This window comes from Schistocerca nitens, chromosome 2 (assembly GCF_023898315.1).
Source record: "Schistocerca nitens isolate TAMUIC-IGC-003100 chromosome 2, iqSchNite1.1, whole genome shotgun sequence".
Taxonomy (NCBI): Eukaryota; Metazoa; Arthropoda; class Insecta; order Orthoptera; family Acrididae; genus Schistocerca; species Schistocerca nitens.
The window spans coordinates 308,246,845-308,266,893 of NC_064615.1; the positions used below are offsets into that span (position 1 = coordinate 308,246,845).

Genomic DNA, 20,049 nt, shown 5'->3' on the forward strand with positions numbered 1-20,049 from the left:
TGTTTTTAGATATATTTTTCCCGCATGGAATGTTTCCCTCTATTATATTCATATGTATATAATAAGTTAGAAGTTAGAGACAAGGTGAGCAGTAAGTTAAAAAATGGAGAGTTAAGGCTGTAAGTAGGACTGAAGACGGACAGCAACGGAGACCAACTGAAGAAAAAGCTTATAGAAGATGAAAAGATGCAAAAGAAAAAAGATAAAGCAAAACCTGAAGATTGAAAAAAATTATTAAAGTGTTTTTCCAGTAAATCAATCACACTCCATTAATCACAAAAGTATATCTGCCTATTATGCCATAAGATAATTTTTTCTCATTAATTCCCATTTATTCATCCTACATTCTTATTTGGAAAGGCAACCAACAACTTTGGAGTGTAATCTCATTTGTCTTTTACAATCATCATTCATGAGTTCATATACTTGATTACTGGTATTCAGTTATGTGAGTTAAATAGCTCTTTGATGCTTGCAATGCCCACCAAAGAAGGTAAAGCATCCCAAGAAAAACATTTTCTCCTCTCCTCTAGCTCTATTAAAAAATTAACACTTTAATATACTTGAGTTGTAGGAATAACTACTGTTATGTGTTTGACATTTAAGTATCTTTACATTAACAGGGTTTGTTGTGTGAGCTATTACTGTAATTCCGAAATGACTTTATTAAATATTGCACATATGATCCAGTAGGGTGAGGATGGTGAAGGAGACCGCCCACATCCTTTTCAAAGGAACCATCCTGGCACTTGCCTCAATTGATTCATGGAAACTATTGAAAACCTTAATCTCAGTGTCCAGGCACAGGCTTAAACTGTGAAAATTCTGTGCTTTTATCATTAGATATGAAGCATACAGTCCTATAGAACAAAGAAAATTGGCCATGACCATTTAAAAGCAACCATCCTGCATTTTCCTTATAGATTCAGGATTTTTTTTTTTTTCAAGCTGCATTATGACTACTGGGGCCTGCCATTTTATTGCTATATGCAGGCCATAGTGTTCCATACAGATCTCTTAGACAGTAACCATGGACACCAGCATGCAGCAAAATTGTGCTATGCATTAACTACACAAACACTGCTTATTGCCTTGTTTCACAAATTTTATTATGGTTACTACACAACCAAGGTTTTGAGTTACAAGCCCATTTTCACGTAAATTACTGATTCCAAAGATGATAATGGGCTGATAACCCAAAACCTAGATTTTGTAGTAAAATTTGTGAAATGTGGCAAAAAAAAAAAAAAAAAAAAAAAAACACTTTATAATGTTTCACCAAGAACTCAGAGTTGATTCAGTTAAAATAATTGTGCTATGCAGTTGAGGCCATGGGCACTGTTGCCCAATCAGCACCACTTGGAGGTGGCGCTGCGTGGAATTTTCAGGTCTTCACTTTGCTGTTATCTTTTACTTACTTACAGCAATTACACTTATTTTTAAAATTAAAGTACAGGAATTTGGAAGTAGGAAATTATAAATTTATGGTATAACTTAAGAAGAGAATAGCAGAAGGCAGGAAAGAGTAGATATAGATGTAGCTTCACCAACACCATCTGGGGAAAGCTATTTGTTATTGAAGTTCAAGTCCAGTGTCCATATGTGGAGCTACCCATTTTAGTAATTCTCCACATGAAAGTCCCTCTTTGGGAAAACTTGAATTGTTCAGTCCATGCAGATCTAATCTATGATGATGTTGTTTGTTAGAGTGCTGTGGGAGTTGATGTTTGTTAGGTTACGTAACAGCTTCTACAGCTAGGTAAGTTAGTAAACGAACTCCACACGGCTTTGGAATGATAACCTGCCTCAACGTAATCTAATTAAGTCACATACTGTTCCTAAATAGCTTTAGGAGAAATAACAAGCCACCACTGACCTATTATTAATCTTGTAAAAACATTTTTGTAGAATAAAACTATAACTTTTTTAAGTAGTGGACCCATTAATTTTGTAGACTTGTGTAATATGCATGATCTGTTTCCATTGTGTATTTACAGTGTTTGCTTTTGCTTGCTTACTTTATATAAAATTTATATTCCATTCATATTATTACATTTACAATGATGTGTTCATTTATGTTGGGTACAGGTTTTAACATTGATTCTAGAACAACATGTATGTGTGAACTATTCTAATTACTCCTACTTTTAATTACATTAATTCATAATAAGATATAGATTGCAATTTTTGATTAATGTTCATGTGAATAGTTGTGCATGTTTTACGTGTTTTATGTTACCTATATTTTGTGTGTATGTTATGTCAGCATTGCTGCTGTCACTCATATCATTGTCAGTACTGGAGCCACTTGAGCTCTCTGTGTCAGCCTGTCTTTGTCTTCTGCACCTTCTGTATTGATAAGTCTGTTTGTATATGTCATGTTCTGCTTTCGAGATGTTGTTGGTGATTGCATTCAGATGTGTCCATGTATCAGGGTTCCACAGTGAATTGTGTATATAGAGTTGTTTCCATTATGTCTTCTATGTTGTTACATAAGCACCTATATCTAATGCATTTCAAAAGGAAATGTTCTGTGGAACCAATTTTCCTGCAAGTGCAATGATCACTTTATGAAAGCAACATACACTACAAGTGTGTAGAGTAAGGGCAATATCCAGTCACAAAATAACCATGTCATGGCTGGGGTTAACATGGCACAACCATAACCACTCCCTGATATTGGGGAAAAATGAATAGACTTGATGGCCCTTATCAGTCTTGTTGCACCCTTTTTGCCAAGAGTTCACATGCCAATGTTTTAGTTGGCGCCTATCTTCTGTGTGCTGCCCAGCGATCTGCAACACTCTGTCAAGTCTACTGATCTTTAGGCAGTATGTTACAGTCTGATATCTGATGGTTATGTCAATCAGGTATATTCCGAGCACCACATACAGTAAATCAACTGATGTGGTGCTGAACGCCTCATATAGTCTAAGTAGCACACTCCTCTGCCACCTCCTAACAGTGATCTTGTTCATGATGAGAAGGAGTCTATGTGCCCATGTACTAGCTGCAAAGCTCGTTACTGACAAAAAAATGCACAGTGGTACATACTTATGTGTGTGAGTGGCAGCCTGTATATTGTCAAATTTAATGTCGCTAATTTGTAAAGTAGACTTTTGGCTTTGTTTGTGATTAGTCATTTGTGTTTGTTGAAGCAATGTCATTTTTCAATAAGTACCACAAGATATTTAGTTACTACTTCACATTTTATGTTTGTGTTGTTTATTTTAATTGCCGGGTGTCTTTGTAGTGAGCCTTTAAGCATTATGAACACTGTTTTTGTGCCGCTATGGATAATTTGTTTTGGTTACACCACTGGCCTTGTTTTCCAACACTGCTCTTGTTTTGACTGATATCACAACTAACAGGTCATCAGCATACAGAATGATCCCATCTCCCTCAATTAAATTCAAGAGCTGTTCAATTGTGTAAACCCAGAAGATGGGTCAATGGTTGGACATTATTTGGTAATCCTTTTTACAACCTTGTGGTTGCCTTCTTGCCACTCAACTCCTCTGTTCATACAATAGTCTCAAAGATTGTTGTACAGGGACCCAGGTACTTGCAGTTCTCAAAATAGAGCAAATATTTAAACTTCCTGGCAGATTAAAACTGTGTGCTGGGTTGAGACTCAAACTTGGGACCTTTGCCTTTCGCGGGCAAGTGCTCTACCAACTGAGCTACCCAAGCACGACTCACGCCCCGTCCTCACAGCTTTACTTCTGCCAGTACCTCATCTCCTACCTTCCAAACTTTACAGAAGGTTACTGGCAGAAGTAAAGCTGTGAGGATGGGGCATGAGTCGTGCTTGGGTAGCTCAGATGGTAGAGCACTTGCTCGCGAAAGGCAAAGGTCTCGAGTTCGATCTCGGCCCAGCACACAGTTTTAATCTGCCAGGAAGTTTCATATCAGCACACACTCCGCTGCAGAGTGAAAATCTCATTCTGGAAACATCCCCCAGGCTGTGGCTAAACCATGTCTCCGCAATATCCTTTCTTTCAGGAGTGCTAGTTCTGCAACGTTCGCAGGAGAGCTTCTGTAAAGTTTGGGAGTTAGGAGACGAGGTACTGGCAAAGTAAAGCTGTGATGACAGGGCGTGAGTCGTGCTTGGGTAGCTCAGTTGGTAGAGCACTTGCCCGTGAAAGGCAAAGGTCCCGAGTTCGAGTCTCGGCCCGGCACACAGTTTTAATCTGCCGGGAAGTTTCATATCAGCGCACACTCCGCTGCAGAGTGAAAATCTCATTCTAGAGCAAATATTTCTGGCCACCAAACCAGCAATATCAATAAGAATCACAACTGCATACTCCTGTAATTTGTGTTCTACGATTTTGAAAGTCTGATTAATCAGATTGTCAATATATTTTCCTGGTCCAAACTCAAATTTGTGATGACTGAGGCCATGGAATTTCCTGTGAGCTTGAAGGCAGCTACATAGAAGCCTCTCATGGACTTTAGCCAGTGTATTTAACAAGGAAATTGATCAATACGATTTTTGTCCCAATGGATCCTTATCCACAATTTTTTTAATAATTACTGTGTTGGTTCTTTTCCAGACTAGAGGCACCTGTCCAAGCCTCAGAGCATCATTTATTAGATTTGTTAAATATTGAGTTATCTGTCGTGAGACCTGGCACAATTTTTCCAAGTTGTTCTAGTGCTTTCTTGTTTTTCAAGCCAGTAATTGCTAGCAAGACCTCTACTTGCACAAACAGGCAGGTCACAGTTTCTTTAGTGTAATACCCAAACTCTGCCTCCTGAAGGCATGTGTGTGCTTGTGTATCTGTTCAAGGATCGTCATCGGGGAGGAGTTTATAGAGCAGATATTGTGCTGTTTGTCTCCAACCCCATTTCATAGTTCTGTTATCCTGTCTTAGGGTAGCCAGGACCAGATTGGACTTAATTTTCTCAGTTATAAGTTTGTATAGTATTCCCCATGTGTTCTGTGGTAGATGTGTTGTGACATAGCATTTCCAGTATTCTTCTCTAGTCATGATCAGTTTTGAATGTTGTTTTTGTGTCCTGTATTCTTGTAGCCAAATCTATCTATCCTAAGTGGTAACTGCCTTCTGGTAGAGTCTTTTCTTGCATCTCATATCCTGTCTTAGTCTAGATATCTTGGGGCTCCAGGGAACATCTGTCTTACACTGGTTATTGAAAGTTGGTATGTATTTTTGTTGGACAGTTTGTAATACACTCCTGGAAATGGAAAAAAGAACACATTGACACCGGTGTGTCAGACCCACCATACTTGCTCCGGACACTGCGAGAGGGCTGTACAAGCAATGATCACACGCACGGCACAGCGGACAAACCAGGAACCACGGTGTTGGCCATCGAATGGCACTAGCTGCGCAGCATATGTGCACCACCACCGTCAGTGTCAGCCAGTTTGCCATGGCATACGGAGCTCCATCGCAGTCTTTAACACTGGTAGCATGCCGCGACAGCGTGGACGTGAACTGTATGTGCAGTTGACGGACTTTGAGCGAGGGCGTATAGTGGGCATGCGGGAGGCCAGGTGGACATACCGCCGAATTGCTCAACACGTGGGGCGTGAGGTCTCCACAGTACATCGATGTTGTCGCCAGTGGTCGGCGGAAGGTGCACGTGCCCGTCGACCTGGGACCGGACCGCAGCGACACACAGATGCACACCAAGACCGTAGGATCCTACGCAGTGCCGTAGGGGACCGCACCGCCACTTCCCAGTAAATTAGGGACACTGTTGCTCCTGGGGTATCGGCGAGGACCATTCGCAACCGTCTCCATGAAGCTGGGCTACGGTCCCACACACCGTTAGGCCGTCTTCCGCTCACGTCCCAACATCGTGCAGCCCGCCTCCAGTGGTGTCGCGACAGGCGTGAATGGAGGGACGAATGGAGACGTGTCGTCTTCAGCAATGAGAGTCGCTTCTGCCTTGGTGCCAATGATGGTCATATGCGTGTTTGGCGCCGTGCAGGTGAGCGCCACAATCAGGACTGCATACGACCGAGGCACACAGGGCCAACAACCGGCATCATGGTGTGGGGAGCGATCTCCTACACTGGCCGTACACCACTGGTGATCGTCGAGGGGACACTGAATAGTGCACGGTACATCCAAACCGTCATCGAACCCATCGTTCTACCATTCCTAGACCGGCAAGGGAACTTGCTGTTCCAACAGGACAATGCACGTCCGCATGTATCCCATGCCACCCAATGTGCTCTAGAAGGTGTAAGTCAACTACCCTGGCCAGCAAGATCTCCGGATCTGTCCCCCATTGAGCATGTTTGGGACTGGATGAAGCGTCGTCTCACGCGGTCTGCACGTCCAGCACGAACGCTAGTCCAACTGAGGCGCCAGGTGGAAATGGCATGGCAAGCCGTTCCACAGGACTACATCCAGCATCTCTACGATCGTCTCCATGGGAGAATAGCAGCCTGCATTGCTGCGAAAGGTGGATATACACTGTACTAGTGCCGACATTGTGCATGCTCTGTTACCTGTGTCTATGTGCCTGTGGTTCTGTCAGTGTGATCATGTGATGTATCTGACCCCAGGAATGTGTCAATAAAGTTTCCCCTTCCTGGGACAATGAATTCACGGTGTTCTTATTTCAATTTCCAGGAGTGTAATTGCTGACGTTATATGCCCTTAGGTATACACTTTCATTTATGTTTCCCATTAGTTTATCTCTTACATAGTTTTGAATCCCCTCTCAATTTGCCCTGCTGTTGTTTGATGATGGTGTATGATGAGATATAGTCTTCATGCCAATTCAGATACACACACCATGTACTGGTTATTCGCTCTTAGTATGTCCTTGATGATCTGACCTCGGTCATCAGTCCAAATGCAATGCCACAAGGTGGATCTGGCACTGAAGTCAGCTGCAACGATCATCTTCCCTCTTGAGTAAACTGTTATCTGTTGAACCATGACTGTATATGATTGAATTATATAAGAGTACTGGGTATATAATGATGCCAGTACCCATGTGTCTGTGCCCTTGGTAGCCCCTACTGTTACAACATTCTTGTTGCACAACTGTGTGATATTTGTAGTCTGGCACCTGGTGTTCATTATCAATACAGCCACCATAGCCTATCTATCTCCTGTTATCTGAGTTGTTTGGGGAGGTGGGAAACATACTAATTTTCCAAATCTGCTGTATGGTTCTTGAACACACATGACATCAACATTAAAGTCTTGGGTCAGCCTGGGGAGTTCCACATTTACAGTTCTACTCCCCATAGCATTGAGCTGCAAGAACTTCATGGCTGCATTGTATACATGTAGCACTTCACATTTGTTTTTTCTAGGTCAAAGTACACTCTCCCATGAGCCCTAACAAGGTCTTTGTACATTTTCTTAATGTTGGTATCCCCTGAATGCCACCCACAGGCCCATATCAGGAAATTAGCAACCTCATTCGTATCAGTGCACAAGTTTTCTATACAAATGATTATACAATCCATCTAATCAGTTGTAGGGAAGCAAATAGAATAACCCTTTTCATGTGTTAATTGTATAACTAATCTTTGTGTAGTTTCAAGAATATCTCTTTCCTTTAGCCTACTGAGCTTTAAGTTCAATTCAAATGCACTGTAGTTTTCTGGTTCTTCATTACAATTATGTACTTGTTCATCGTGTTTGTTTTTCAGTTCAGACTTAATGCAGTTAGTTCATTCCTGCTTATGACTACATATTTGTTCTGCCTTGATTCAGGAAGTTGCAAAAGACTTAAATCTGGATGTCCAGTTGGGAACTAGAACCCCACTCCTCCCAAATGAAAATTCTGGCTCTAATCACTGTGCCAACTCACATTTTCTTTATACAACAATGAATATTACTACCTGCATTTGTTTCATATTCAGAAATTTGAGGAAGCAGTTGTTACTTGTTTTCTGATGTGATTCGGTGAAAATTATTGAAAGCATTTAGCAATACACTTTTCTTTAAATTTCTTTATCCTCAGTCATTATTAATTCTCAAATATTTTTGAAACAAGAAATTTTAAACATCTAGTCTAAGATAATACTTACTGTTCACATGTGTTAACATAAACTATTAAAAGAATTTAAATAACAGCATTGTTAGACCAGTCTGTTTTATTTTTCAGCTAATGGTAAACCTACAGATGCCACGCAAGAACTACTTGCCATTGGCATTTCCAATATTGGTAACTCTTTTGTCCAGGGCTTCCCAGGAACTGGAGCCCTAGCTCGCAGTGCCGTTAACAATTCAAGTGGAGTCAGGACAACATTTGGAGGGCTTTACACAGGTGATTGTGCTTTAAATTCAGTGATACATTGTCACTAAAACCTGTTCAGCAGAAGTATAAGCACAAAAGAAAGTAGTAGTAATTACAAAAGAAAAATTGCAAATGTTATACCATATTTCTTCCAGAGTATTCAATAATTCTCAGTTTTGTTTCTCAGTTACAGAGAGAATATTTGATTGAATTTTATTTTAGTGGGCCAGTGGCTTCACTTATCAACTAAATGACCCATAGATATCATAGTGAAGTTTTTACAGCTATTTAATTTCTTACATTTTATTATCTTTCATTTCAATAACTTACTTACTTACCATATTTATTCTGTTTAAATTTTTATTTCATTTATATATTTTTTGTGTCTCAGTCATATTTTATATAATGGGTGTTTCACACATGATGCCTGGGGGAATCCCACGGCTCACACGGCAGATTTACCAGCTGTTGGCTTCCTCCACCTACCGCAAGATGGCTGCTTGCATTTCCCCTGACCTGGATGTAAATTGTGATGCAATCTGATTAAATTAAGCTGATATTTATTTATAGCAGTTGCTCAAAATGATGTACCTCTATGGAAAGAGCAGATTGATGCCTTCTGAACACATTTCCAAACTCTCATTGAATGTCAATGTCAGCTGTAGAAATTTGGAAAATGAATAGCCAAACCCTGTCTTTGAGTGTATAGGGATTGTTTGCATGTACCTTATCACTTAACATACCCCAAAAATAAAAGCTATATAGAATTAGATCTAGAGAATGATGAGGCCAGTCAACTGTCCTTAGGGTTCCAAGTGTCCCGTATTTCCAGGGAAATCCCATATTTTGACTATTTTTTTGGTCATTTCCCATGTCCTGTAACATTTTGAATTCATCCCATATGTTTCTAACTTTCTGCAGTGGTCGTTAAAACAATTTATTTTGCCTGACACATCATGGCTTTCCCTACTATCTCTACCTCTGTGGTGAACAAGTAAACCGTTCCTAAAGCTGTGTGGTCACTTATCCATTTCTGCAAGTGAACGGAAGGTTTAAAGCCCTTTTTTGAATTTTTAGGTGCAGAATGAAGTGATGTTCTCCTACATTTACCAACTAGATGGCTTTCTTTAACACATGCAGTTGTCAGAGTTGTTACAAATTGGGAACCCATTAAAAGTCACATTAGAAGTAGTGATTGTTGTCCCAAAGCTGTGAAGTTATTTTTATATGATTTTGATGACGTTGAAAGATGGTTAGCCACAGACATTTATTCAACATTTTTCCCACATTGGTGCAGTTGTTTCAGAATGTTCTAGCTTTTTAGAACACTCTGATGTTAGTATAGAGGAAACTTTTGATGCAGCCAAGACTCTCATTAGTAAAACTGAGCAAAGAATGAAATATTTTGGTAGAGGAGGAAATAAAGATTTCAATAAGTTTATTGTTTCAGAAAATGCCTTGAAGATAATTTTCTGGACTTTTAAGTCTAACTGAAAACATATTCAGTCAAGAATTTACAATTTGGTGATCATTTACCAATGGCAGCACAATCTTGGATGCCTCTTTGTCTACGGTCCAAGCTAAAATTTAAGAATTTCCAAGAAGTAATAGACTCATTTTGGTTAGATAATGTAATTGTAGATTGTTTGTATGATGAACATTGTAATGCAGAATACATTTTGAATCGAAGTTTGTTCATGGGAGGGAATGGAAACAGAAGCTGGCTTTATGTTTTCTGTACCTTGCGAGCCAAAAATGTTCAGGTTCCAAATTTGCTAAAATTAGTTGGGTTTTTATTAAGAATTACTCCTAGTTCAAATGCTAAGGCAAAAAATATTCTTTCCCTGATGAACCATATATAGACTGAACTGCGCAACAAATGAACCCCCTAGCTTATAAAATCAGAACTGTAAGTAGCAGAGAATTTTAATTTGAGCTGTATATAATGCTTTACATATCTGAAATGGAATTAATCTTTGCAAAAAGAAGCAAAGACTGTTAATAAATACAAGCAACATTGTAAAATAAAACATTCATGCACATTATAAATGTATTCCTACTGTTTTTTGTAAGAAGAATCTTATTTGAAATGATTGTTTTGCAGGATTCCTTCTCAATTTCTTATTTTCCCAGTAAAAAGTTTTGCAACCCTAACTGTTTTATCACCAAAACACTTTGTATTAATGTAATAGAGCACTGGCAGTGTGTGGTCTAGCATTGCCTTGCATGAAATAACCATTCATCTCTTCATTAGGTGTTAGTACTCTAAAAAATGGGTGCAGTCTATTGTTCATATACCTATCAGAAGTTACTGTTCTATGGAAAAAGAAAAATAATTCATCTTGAACTAACTTCACACCATGCTCCTGTTTTCACATCATGCAGAGGCCATTGCTGTAACTGATGAGGATTTTCAGAGCTCCAACACTGCTTGTTCCATTAATCTACATACCTTGACAAATGAGCAACAATTATGCTGATGACTACTTTGATCTAATTATCAAAATTTTATTCATAACATACAGTAACTCACTCATTAATTGGGTAGAACTGTGACAGATCATCTCACTATGCCATTATTGATAAGTCAGAAGACTTCAAATGGGAGGTCAACAGATGAAGCGAATCATGTCCTGACACTTTTAAACCCACACAGTTTTACTAGAGAATATTGTGTTTTGGGATTAGATTATCATGTAACAGAGGCAGATTCTGAAACATTCTGAAGTCACTCTATTGTCAAGAGCTGTAGAGGAAGTTTTCATATTTCTAAGCTGTGAAAATAAAGAATGTCTGTGGATTAAATGCAGCATGTCTTGCCTAACTTCAGTTTTCTGATGACACTGTGTTGTTTGTCTCTAGTGTAGATAATCTTCATCAACAAATGGGAGAACTGAAGCAATAATATGACTAAAGTAGTGTACTATCAACACATTAAAAAAGAATATATTTCAATTTAACAATGGATTTGAAGAAATTGGGGTAACAGAGATTGTACGCCACCACAGAGCACCCCTCTTTTTCACTCCCCATCTAACCCCCCCCCCCCCCCCCCCATAATGTGGAGTACATATGAGGAGAGAGTGGCTGTAGCGGGGTGTGATCTGTCAGAAGTGATGTAGATGGCTGTGAAATGGTGAATGTGATGGAAGACACATTGTAGTCAGCAAGGAAGGTGTGCCATGTGGTGAGGGGGAGGCGGGAGGGTAGGGGGCGACGCAGGGCATGCCCCAAGTGTGACATCATCAGTGCATTCTATGGGTTTCTGCTGGCAGTGTTAGCAGATTAGGACATAATCTGGGTGGCTGTTTTAATTGTTACTGGCTCGATAGTGGTATTTAAAGAGGTAGGCATGTTGGCAGCATTTCCTTGCATTGAAGTGTCCACAGGAGGTGTTGCAGGGCCTGTGGCAGTGTAAGCTGCAGCAGTGCTGGTGAGTGTACCATCTGCTGAATAATGGGTGGTGAATCCTGCCATGCCATCTTCTTGTGGGACAGAAGCGACGTGCATGATATTGCATGTGATGGTACTTGCACCCAAGAGCCTGTCCATGTAGGTCATGGTAATCATGAGGTAGGTATTGTGTAACGTGATGGATATGTCTTTAGGCAGAAAATCATGGAGATTCATATGCACTGTAAAATGGAATGACAATTACATAGCAGATGGTGGGGAGTGGAGTGTCTGTTGTGACAAGTCCACTGAAGTCCACACCAGTTTAAGCTGGTTCATTGATACTGTTATTTTTTTCCATTAATTTTGATATCAAAAGTGTTTGTATTTCATATCAACACTTGTGTTGGCCCTGTAAATTGCAGTAGTAGGTTGGGTTCCACTAAATCTGTATATAGCATCACATGAGAACATGTCACCAGGTCTTAATGAATAAAAATTCATAGTGTCATGTGATAGGAGGGGGGCGGCAGACAGATGTTTTATGTATGTGTGTACACACGTGCAACAGTCTGGTAAGGATGTTAACTTTCAGCCATCAAATTTCCAAACTTATTTTATCTGGCTACCAGTTTCGGTCATTTACTACACCATTTTCAGGCCCCTGACTGAGGTGTAGGAAGATTCCATCTCAGTTCTGGTCAAAATAAGGGCCAATATTCAAATACTGGTATCTTTAGATTTCTGCTTGCTATAGCGGTCACTTCAAGCCCTTCAACTGCCGATTCAAGTCTGGTAAGTCCTGGTCTGAGAGAATTGTTCCATGCACTACAAATTCAGCAGGTAGGGTGAAGGGCTCAAGGTATAGTATTCTGGCATGTGAAATGTCAGTGTCATCTTTATGTGCTGTGTAAATGCCCCAGAGAACCCATGGAAGCACCTCCTCTCATGATTCTGAGTGGTGCAGGATAGTAACTTTCGTTGTTTGATGCCACAGTTTCATGAGGCCATTGGATTGGGGTGGTAGGCAGTTGTATGGAACTGGTACCATCTGCATAGTTGGTGTAAAACAGTTGGTATTCGATCTGCCAACCTGGGTCCAAAGTTAAGGATGCTGGGTAGCTGAAACTTGGAATCCAAATGTTGACAAAAGTTTTTGCTACTGTCCCTGCTGATATTTAGGAAATGGTCGTGGCCTCCACCTAGAGTGTCACGCGATATATCATTGGCAGAATATGATGATAAGCATGCAAATAATGGAAGTGACCCTAAGATGTCAATATGGACATGCTGGAACCACCCCTTTGGAATCAGGAATTTACCAAAAGGGGGCTGTATGTGATGGCCAGGGTTTGCTTGCCAGCATGGAATGCAAGTCCTGGCCCACATGGCACAATCCTTTCTAATGTCAGGCCAGACAAAGCATTGTGTGATGAGGCATATGGTAGGACACATGCTCGTGTATCCAAGGTTGTGGAGAAGGTCAAAAATTGTCTGCGATACAATTCTGGGATAACTGATCAGATCCATCCATCTCAAACATCACACAAAACTTGTTTCATAGCACCAGGTAGCATGTGTTGTTGCAATTGCAGCACAGTGTTTGGTTTGCTAAACAAGCTGTGACGATCGGCATTTATTACTTGGGCATCTGTGATCCTATCAAAGTCCATCTGGGCGGAGGTAGCTGCAATATGGGAAAGGTAGTCCACCACAATATTATCAGTACCTTTGATGTAACACAAAGCGGTAGTGAACTGTGCTACAAAATGTAAGTGGTGGAATGTCATGAGTGCGGAATCCCCCGACGGGTTCTGAAATTTGTCTGTTAATGCGCGATGGACAGTATTATGATAATGGGTCTCCCCCCAATATCACCCCGAAAGTGATACACTACTTCATATATGGCTAGTAGTTTGCAATCAAATGTGGACTATCTTTTCTGAGAGTCAGTAAGTTTGCGCGAGAAAAATTTGAATGGCTGAGAGATCCCACTAATCTCTTGCAGTAAGGCAGTCCTGATCACTTGATAGCTATCACTGGATGCAATAATTAGTTGTACATCACGTCAGGCAATGGGTGGGCAAGCATCATTGGTGCAACAGGGGTTCTTTTATTTTGTCATAGGTCATCTGCATTTTGTAGTGTCTAATCGAGGCATCATTTACCAAATGTATTTTGGCCGCTCAATGCTTGTGTGAGTGGTAGTAAGATCTCAGCAGTGTGTAGTAGTTGGTTCCTGTAAAAAGTTATGACCCCAAAAACTTGATAGTTGTAGGGAGGTGGGAGGAGGCATATCTGTCCAGTTTTCTCAGGAGTAGGATGCATACTGAATGCATCAACGTGATGTCTGACAAAGGTCACATGGGGTTGCCAAAGTTGGCTCTGGTCGTATTTTACACATTCCTGTGAGAGGTCAGCTTATTAAGGATGATTTGCAGGTTGTCATTGCGATCTTGCTTGTATTTGCAAAAAAGATTATGACATCATCTATATAGGTGTTTAAAAAGCAAACTGAAGAGTACAATGTCAACAAATCTTTTCCATGTCTGTGCCACATTTTTTACTCCTTATGGGATGTGGAACAACTCAGAGAGACTGAATGGTATGATTATCACAGTTTTCGGTACATCCTTGGCTGCCATTGGAATTTGCACATATGCTGTTTCGCAATCGATGACACTGAAAATTTTTTGTCCCAGTCAAGATGTGGGAAAAATCATGCAAGATCAGAATGGGGTTGCTGTCAATGACTGTACGGGCATTGGCATAGCATTAGTCGCCACATACACACCAAGTACCATTCATTTTAGGAAATATTTTAATTGAGGAGGCCCAAGCACTGTCTAATGGTCTGACTCTGGCAGCTCACAGAGGTACGTCCTCTGCAGCTTTAGCCACTTTAAGTTTATAGGGAGCTAGATGATGGGGGTGACAACAGACAGGGAGACCTGGTGCGGTTGTAAAGTGGTAGACTGTACAAACCTGCATGGCACAGAGTGTATGTGGTCTAATGGGGGAGTATAGAGTGAGTCCAGGAGGTGGAGCATGATGTGACTCATTGTCACAGTTAACATCACACGGCATTGTCTTGGGAGTGTACTCAAGTGAGGATTGTGTTGCTTCACTAAGCTGAGAAGTGTCTTTAGTAGCAGCACCACATTATTGATCATGTCAATGTGATGAAGGTCATGAAGGTGCTGTTAAGCTGCATATATACGGTGGTGTCCAAAATTTGTCTCTGTAGTTGTTTGTTGTTAAGGTGTGTGACTTTGTTGTCATGTTTTAATGGTAAGTATTCAGCTGCCTTTAAGCATAACTGGTTGTAAAGTGCTTCACTCTGTTGCTTCAGGTCAAGTGATGTACCGAGCTGCAGCAGTGTGACCAAGGGCATTGCTGTGCCAGCAGGTTGTTGTCTTACTGACCATACCACACGTTGGCTCCTGGTTGCCCTGTCCTAATAAGAGGGTGCGATTTAAATCTGGCAGTAGTTGGTAGTGCCAGAGGAAATCAGTTCCCAGGACTGGTTCAACTGTCTCTGCCATTAGGAGCGTCCAAAACATTTGTATATTTGTTCTGAGGTCGAGCATGATGTGCACAGTTCACCAAATGTGATTACAGTGTCATTGGCCACACTCAGTTGCAGTGGCGACAGCGACAGTGTATCAGGCCCTAGATCAGGTGGTAAGAGTGCTCTTGTCAAGCCTGGTGTCAATGAGGAAATAGGTTAGCAGGTGCCTATAAAGGATGAATAATTGGCAACCATCTGCCCATTGAAACACTGTGTCGGTGCCCTTTTGTCATTGTATGCATTGGCATTTTGTTAATGAAGACAGCCTGGTGCACCTACCCAGGTCACTGCTCTAGTTTGGGCAGGTGCAGGGTTATCTGCAGTGCTGTGCATCCTTCCCAAATCTGGTGTGAAACCAGCAGTAGCGCTGCTATGTGTTGGGCATGGAAGCAGGCAATGCACTTGGTTAGCAAAGATTTTATGTATACACAGAGTCAGAGCAGTGGACAGCTGGGTTATCAACAACCTCGGCTGTCGAGCTAGCAACTGTTTTGGGCCCGAGGAGTAAAAGGGACTTGGGTTGGTAGAGGCGGGGGGCAGAGCCTAGTTCAGGTCAGTCTGGCCGTCATCAGTCATGCAGTTGTGCAGAATGTCAGGGCAGCTATGCTAAGATTGTGTAAAATCAGTTTTGGTGCAGTTGTACTGGGCATCGACTGCAGTGTTGGGCTGTTGATTCTTGATTAGAATGTCATGTTGCGGCTCCAGAGGTGCCTCCTTATGTGCCTGCCTTGCTGTCTGGATGTTCTCTGGCAGTTTTAGGAACCAAAGTATCAATAACACACGATCAGGCAGTAGCGTTAGATCAATTAGAACTTGCAGGTGGAGCTGAAGTGGGACAGCATGCTGCTTCCCAAAGTAGTCTCATTGACAATTAGATGTAGCTATTGTTCAGGTGTGCGTGTTAGTCACTGTAGCAGTAGTGTCTTGGCAGTTTCATATGAGAAGCTGGAACACTCAGAAGCAAGTTGCTAATAAGATCCACAGTGCCTCTCAGATGGTTAAGAATAGTGGCAAACTTCTCGTTGTCCCCAGTGAGGTTACTGGCTGACATCAAACTCTCGCTGAGAGCAAACCACATCATGTGAGAATCCACATGGAACAATGGTGGTTTCAGATGGTGGTGGACAGTGTGATGGCAATCAGCGGTTTGGTCATGAGGCACCATCATGAGGTAGGCATGAAATGGTGTAGGAAATGTGGGAGCTGCAGGAGCATCGATACGCAAGATGGACAGAAATGCAGCTTGACATAGGGAAGTACATGAAGCAGCAGTTCACATTATGGTGCAGGTGACACCAGTGTCACACAGTGATATGCGTACAGCTCAGATGGCAGATCATAGAATGGCTCTGCATGTGAGAGAAGTTCCCAGGCCAGCGTGGTAGGTATGACTCTCCCAATGTCAGATGTCTGAGATGGTGGAAAATGTATGTGAGAGCGAGCGTGAGGTTGTGGCACCATAAAGAAGTAAGGCATGGTCAATTTATTATCCAGCAGCACAAGCAGTGTCTCATGGAGGTTGTGCAGACATGTAGTCATACACGACGTGGCTGATGCAGGTGCGACATCACTTGAACTGGGATGTAGTGGTATCTGACCTTGCTGATGTGAGGTCGTGAAAAATGCATACTTGGAGTCCATACTTGGTTTTGGAGCTGTATGTGGGTGATGTACATGCAAAGCACAGTGATGGACTGGAACCGAGTTGGTTGTGATGCCCAGCACGAGTGGCACGGCTGGTACGTGAATAACACCATAGTCTGTCTCATAGAACTCGCGTTTAGTCACAATGGTCGGAACTATGTAACTCCCTCTCACACAAAAGGTAAATTGTTTTAATTTTATTGAGATGTAATGATTTATGAGAGGAGGTGTTATTTCACCCTGAACCCAGTTGTTGTATGGAGATCTGTGTTGAAAAGTTCCTTTCAGAGACAAAACTGAAGTGCTTTCATTATTATTTCCTTCCTTTCCCAGACGTTATGTCTGGTTAAAAATGAAAAGTGATGTGGACCTTGATCAAGCATGACTTCCTTTTAATTGTACAGTATGTGTTACATTGCCTTGAGGAACTTTCAGGTAACTGAACATGTATCAATAATTACAGATTTCTATTAATGATATTAATATAATATAGGGAAACATTCCACGTGGGAAAAATATATCTAAAAACAAAGATGATGTGACTTACCAAATGAAAGCGCTGGCAGGTTGATAGACACACAAACAAACACAAACATACACACAAAATTCAAGCTTTCGCACAACTGTTGCCTCATCAGGAAAGAGGGAAGGAGAGGGAAAGACGAAAGGATGTGGGTTTTAAGGGAGAGGGTAAGAAGTCATTCCAATCCCGGGAGCGGAAAGACTTACCTTAGGGGGAAAAAAGGATGGGTATACACTCGCGCACACACACACACACACACACACATATCCATCCACACATATACAGACACAAGCAGACATATTTAAAGACAAAGAGTTTGGGCAGAGATGTCAGTCGAGGCGGAAGTGCAGAGGCAAAGATGTTGTTGTATGACAGGTATAAGTGGCAGCAACATGAAATTAGTGGAGATTGAGGCCTGGTGGGTAACGGGAAGAGAGGATATATTGAAGAGCAAGTTCCCATCTCCGGAGTTTGGATAGGTTGGTGTTGGTGGGAAGTATCCAGATAACCCGGACGGTGTAACACTGTGCCAAGATGTGCTGGCCGTGCACCAAGGTATGTTTAGCCACAGGGTGATCCTCATTACCAACAAACACTGTCTGCCTGTGTCCATTCATGCGAATGGACAGTTTGTTGCTGGTCATTCCCACATAGAATGCATCACAGTGTTGGCAGGTCAGTTGGTAAATCACATGGGTGCTTTCACACGTGGCTCTGCCTTTGATCGTGTACACCTTCCGGGTTACAGGACTGGAGTAGGTGGTAGTGGGAGGGTGCGTGGGACAGGTTTTACACCGGGGGCGGTTACAAGGATAGGAGCCAGAGGGTAGGGAAGGTGGTTTGGGGATTTCATAGGGATGAACTAACAGGTTACGAAGGTTAGGTGGACGGCGGAAAGACACTCTTGGTGGAGTGGGGAGGATTTCATGAAGGATGGATCTCATTTCAGGGCAGGATTTGAGGAAGTCGTATCCCTGCTGGAGAGCCACATTCTGAATCTGGTCCAGTCCCAGAAAGTATCCTGTCACAAGTGGGGCACTTTTGTGGTTCTTCTGTGGGAGGTTCTGGGCTTGAGGGAATGAGGAAGTGGCTCTGGTTATTTGCTTCTGTACCATATCGGGAGGGTAGTTACAGGATGCGAAAGCTGTTGTCAGGTTGTTGGTGTAATGGTTCAGGGATTCCGGACTGGAGCAGATTTGTTTGCCACGAAGATCTAGGCTGTAGGGAAGGGACCGTTTGATGTGGAACGGGTGGCAGCTGTCATAATGGAGGTACTGTTGCTTGTTGGTGGGTTTGATGTGGACGGACGTGTGAAGCTGGCTATTGGACAGATGGAGGTCAACGTCAAGGAAAGTGGCGTGGGATTTGGAGTAGGACCAGGTGAATCTGATGGAACCAAAGGAGTTGAGGTTGGAGAGGAACAGGAATAGATTGGTGTACGAGGGGGCCATCCTGGTACCCATGGCTGTTCCCTTTAATTGTTGGTACGTCTGGCCTTCAAAAGTGAAGAAGTTGTGGGTCAGGATGAAGCTGGCTAAGGTAATGAGGAAAGAGGTTTTAGGTAGGGTGGCAGGTGATCGGCGTGAAAGGAAATACTCCATCGCAGCGAGGCCCTGGACGTGCGGAATATTTGTGTATAAGGAAGTGGCATCAATGGTTACAAGGATGGTTTATGGGGGTAACAGATTGGGTAAGGATTCCAGGCGTTCGAGAAAGTGGTTGGTGTCTTTGATGAAGGATGGGAGACTGCATGTAATGGGTTGAAGGTGTTGATCTACGTAGGCAGAGATACATTCTGTGGGGGCTTGGTAACCAGCTACAATGGGGCAGCCGGGATGATTGCGTTTGTGAATTTTAGGAAGAAGGTAGAAGGTAGGGGTGCGGGGCTTCGGTGGGGTCAGGAGGTTGATGGAGTCAGGTGAAAGTTTTTGCAGGGGGCCTAAGGTTATGAGGATTCCTTGAAGCTCCGCCTGGGAATGGGATTACCTTGGTAAACTTTGTATGTGGTGTTGTCTGAAAGCTGACGCAGTCCCTCAGCCACATACTCCTGATGATCAAGTACCATGGTCGTGGAACCCTTGTCCGCCGGAAGAATGACAATGGATCGGTCAGCCTTCAGATCACGGATAGCTTGGGCTTCAGCAGTGGTGATGTTGGGAGTAGGATTAAGGTTTTTTAAGAAGGATTGAGATGCAAGGCTGGAAGTCAGAAATTCCTGGAAGGTTTGGAGATGGTGATTTTGAGGAAGAGGAGGTGGGTCCCGCTGCGACGGAGGAGGGAACTGTTCCAGGCAGGGTTCAATTTGGATAGTGTCCTGGGTTGTTGGATCTTTAGGAGTAGGATTAGGATCATTTTTCTTCGTGGCAAAGTGATATTTCCAGCAGAGATTACGAGAGTAGGACAGTAAATCTTTGATGAGGGCTGTTTGGTTGAGTCTGGGAGTGGGGCTGAACGTGAGGCCTTTGGATAGGGCAGAGGTTTCGGATTGGGAGAGAGGTTTGGAGGAAAGGTTAACTACTGAATTAGGGTGTTGTGGTTCCAGATTGTGTTGATTGGAATTTTGAGGTTTTGGAGGGAGTGGAGCTGGAAGTGTGAGATTGAGTAAATTGCACACAAACCCAGTCTCTCCCATCTACTCAATCTCCCACTTCCAGCTCCACTCCCTTCAAAACCTGCCACC

General features: G+C 42.3%; 1 protein-coding gene and 1 non-coding gene across 2 annotated transcripts in view; both read left to right on the forward strand.

The window, feature by feature from the left end:
* The window catches only part of LOC126236077 (sodium-independent sulfate anion transporter-like), a 65,515-nt gene that overhangs the window by 20,534 nt on the left and 24,932 nt on the right, over window positions 1-20,049 (forward strand). The window contains exon 6 of the mRNA XM_049945137.1: window positions 8,107-8,268. Within this exon, the coding sequence (XP_049801094.1) occupies window positions 8,107-8,268 (162 nt within the window). The remainder of the gene's footprint in view (window positions 1-8,106; window positions 8,269-20,049) is intronic.
* Window positions 4,108-4,182, forward strand: Trnas-uga (transfer RNA serine (anticodon UGA)). The gene has a single exon. It is a non-coding gene; the product is annotated as a tRNA-Ser (tRNA).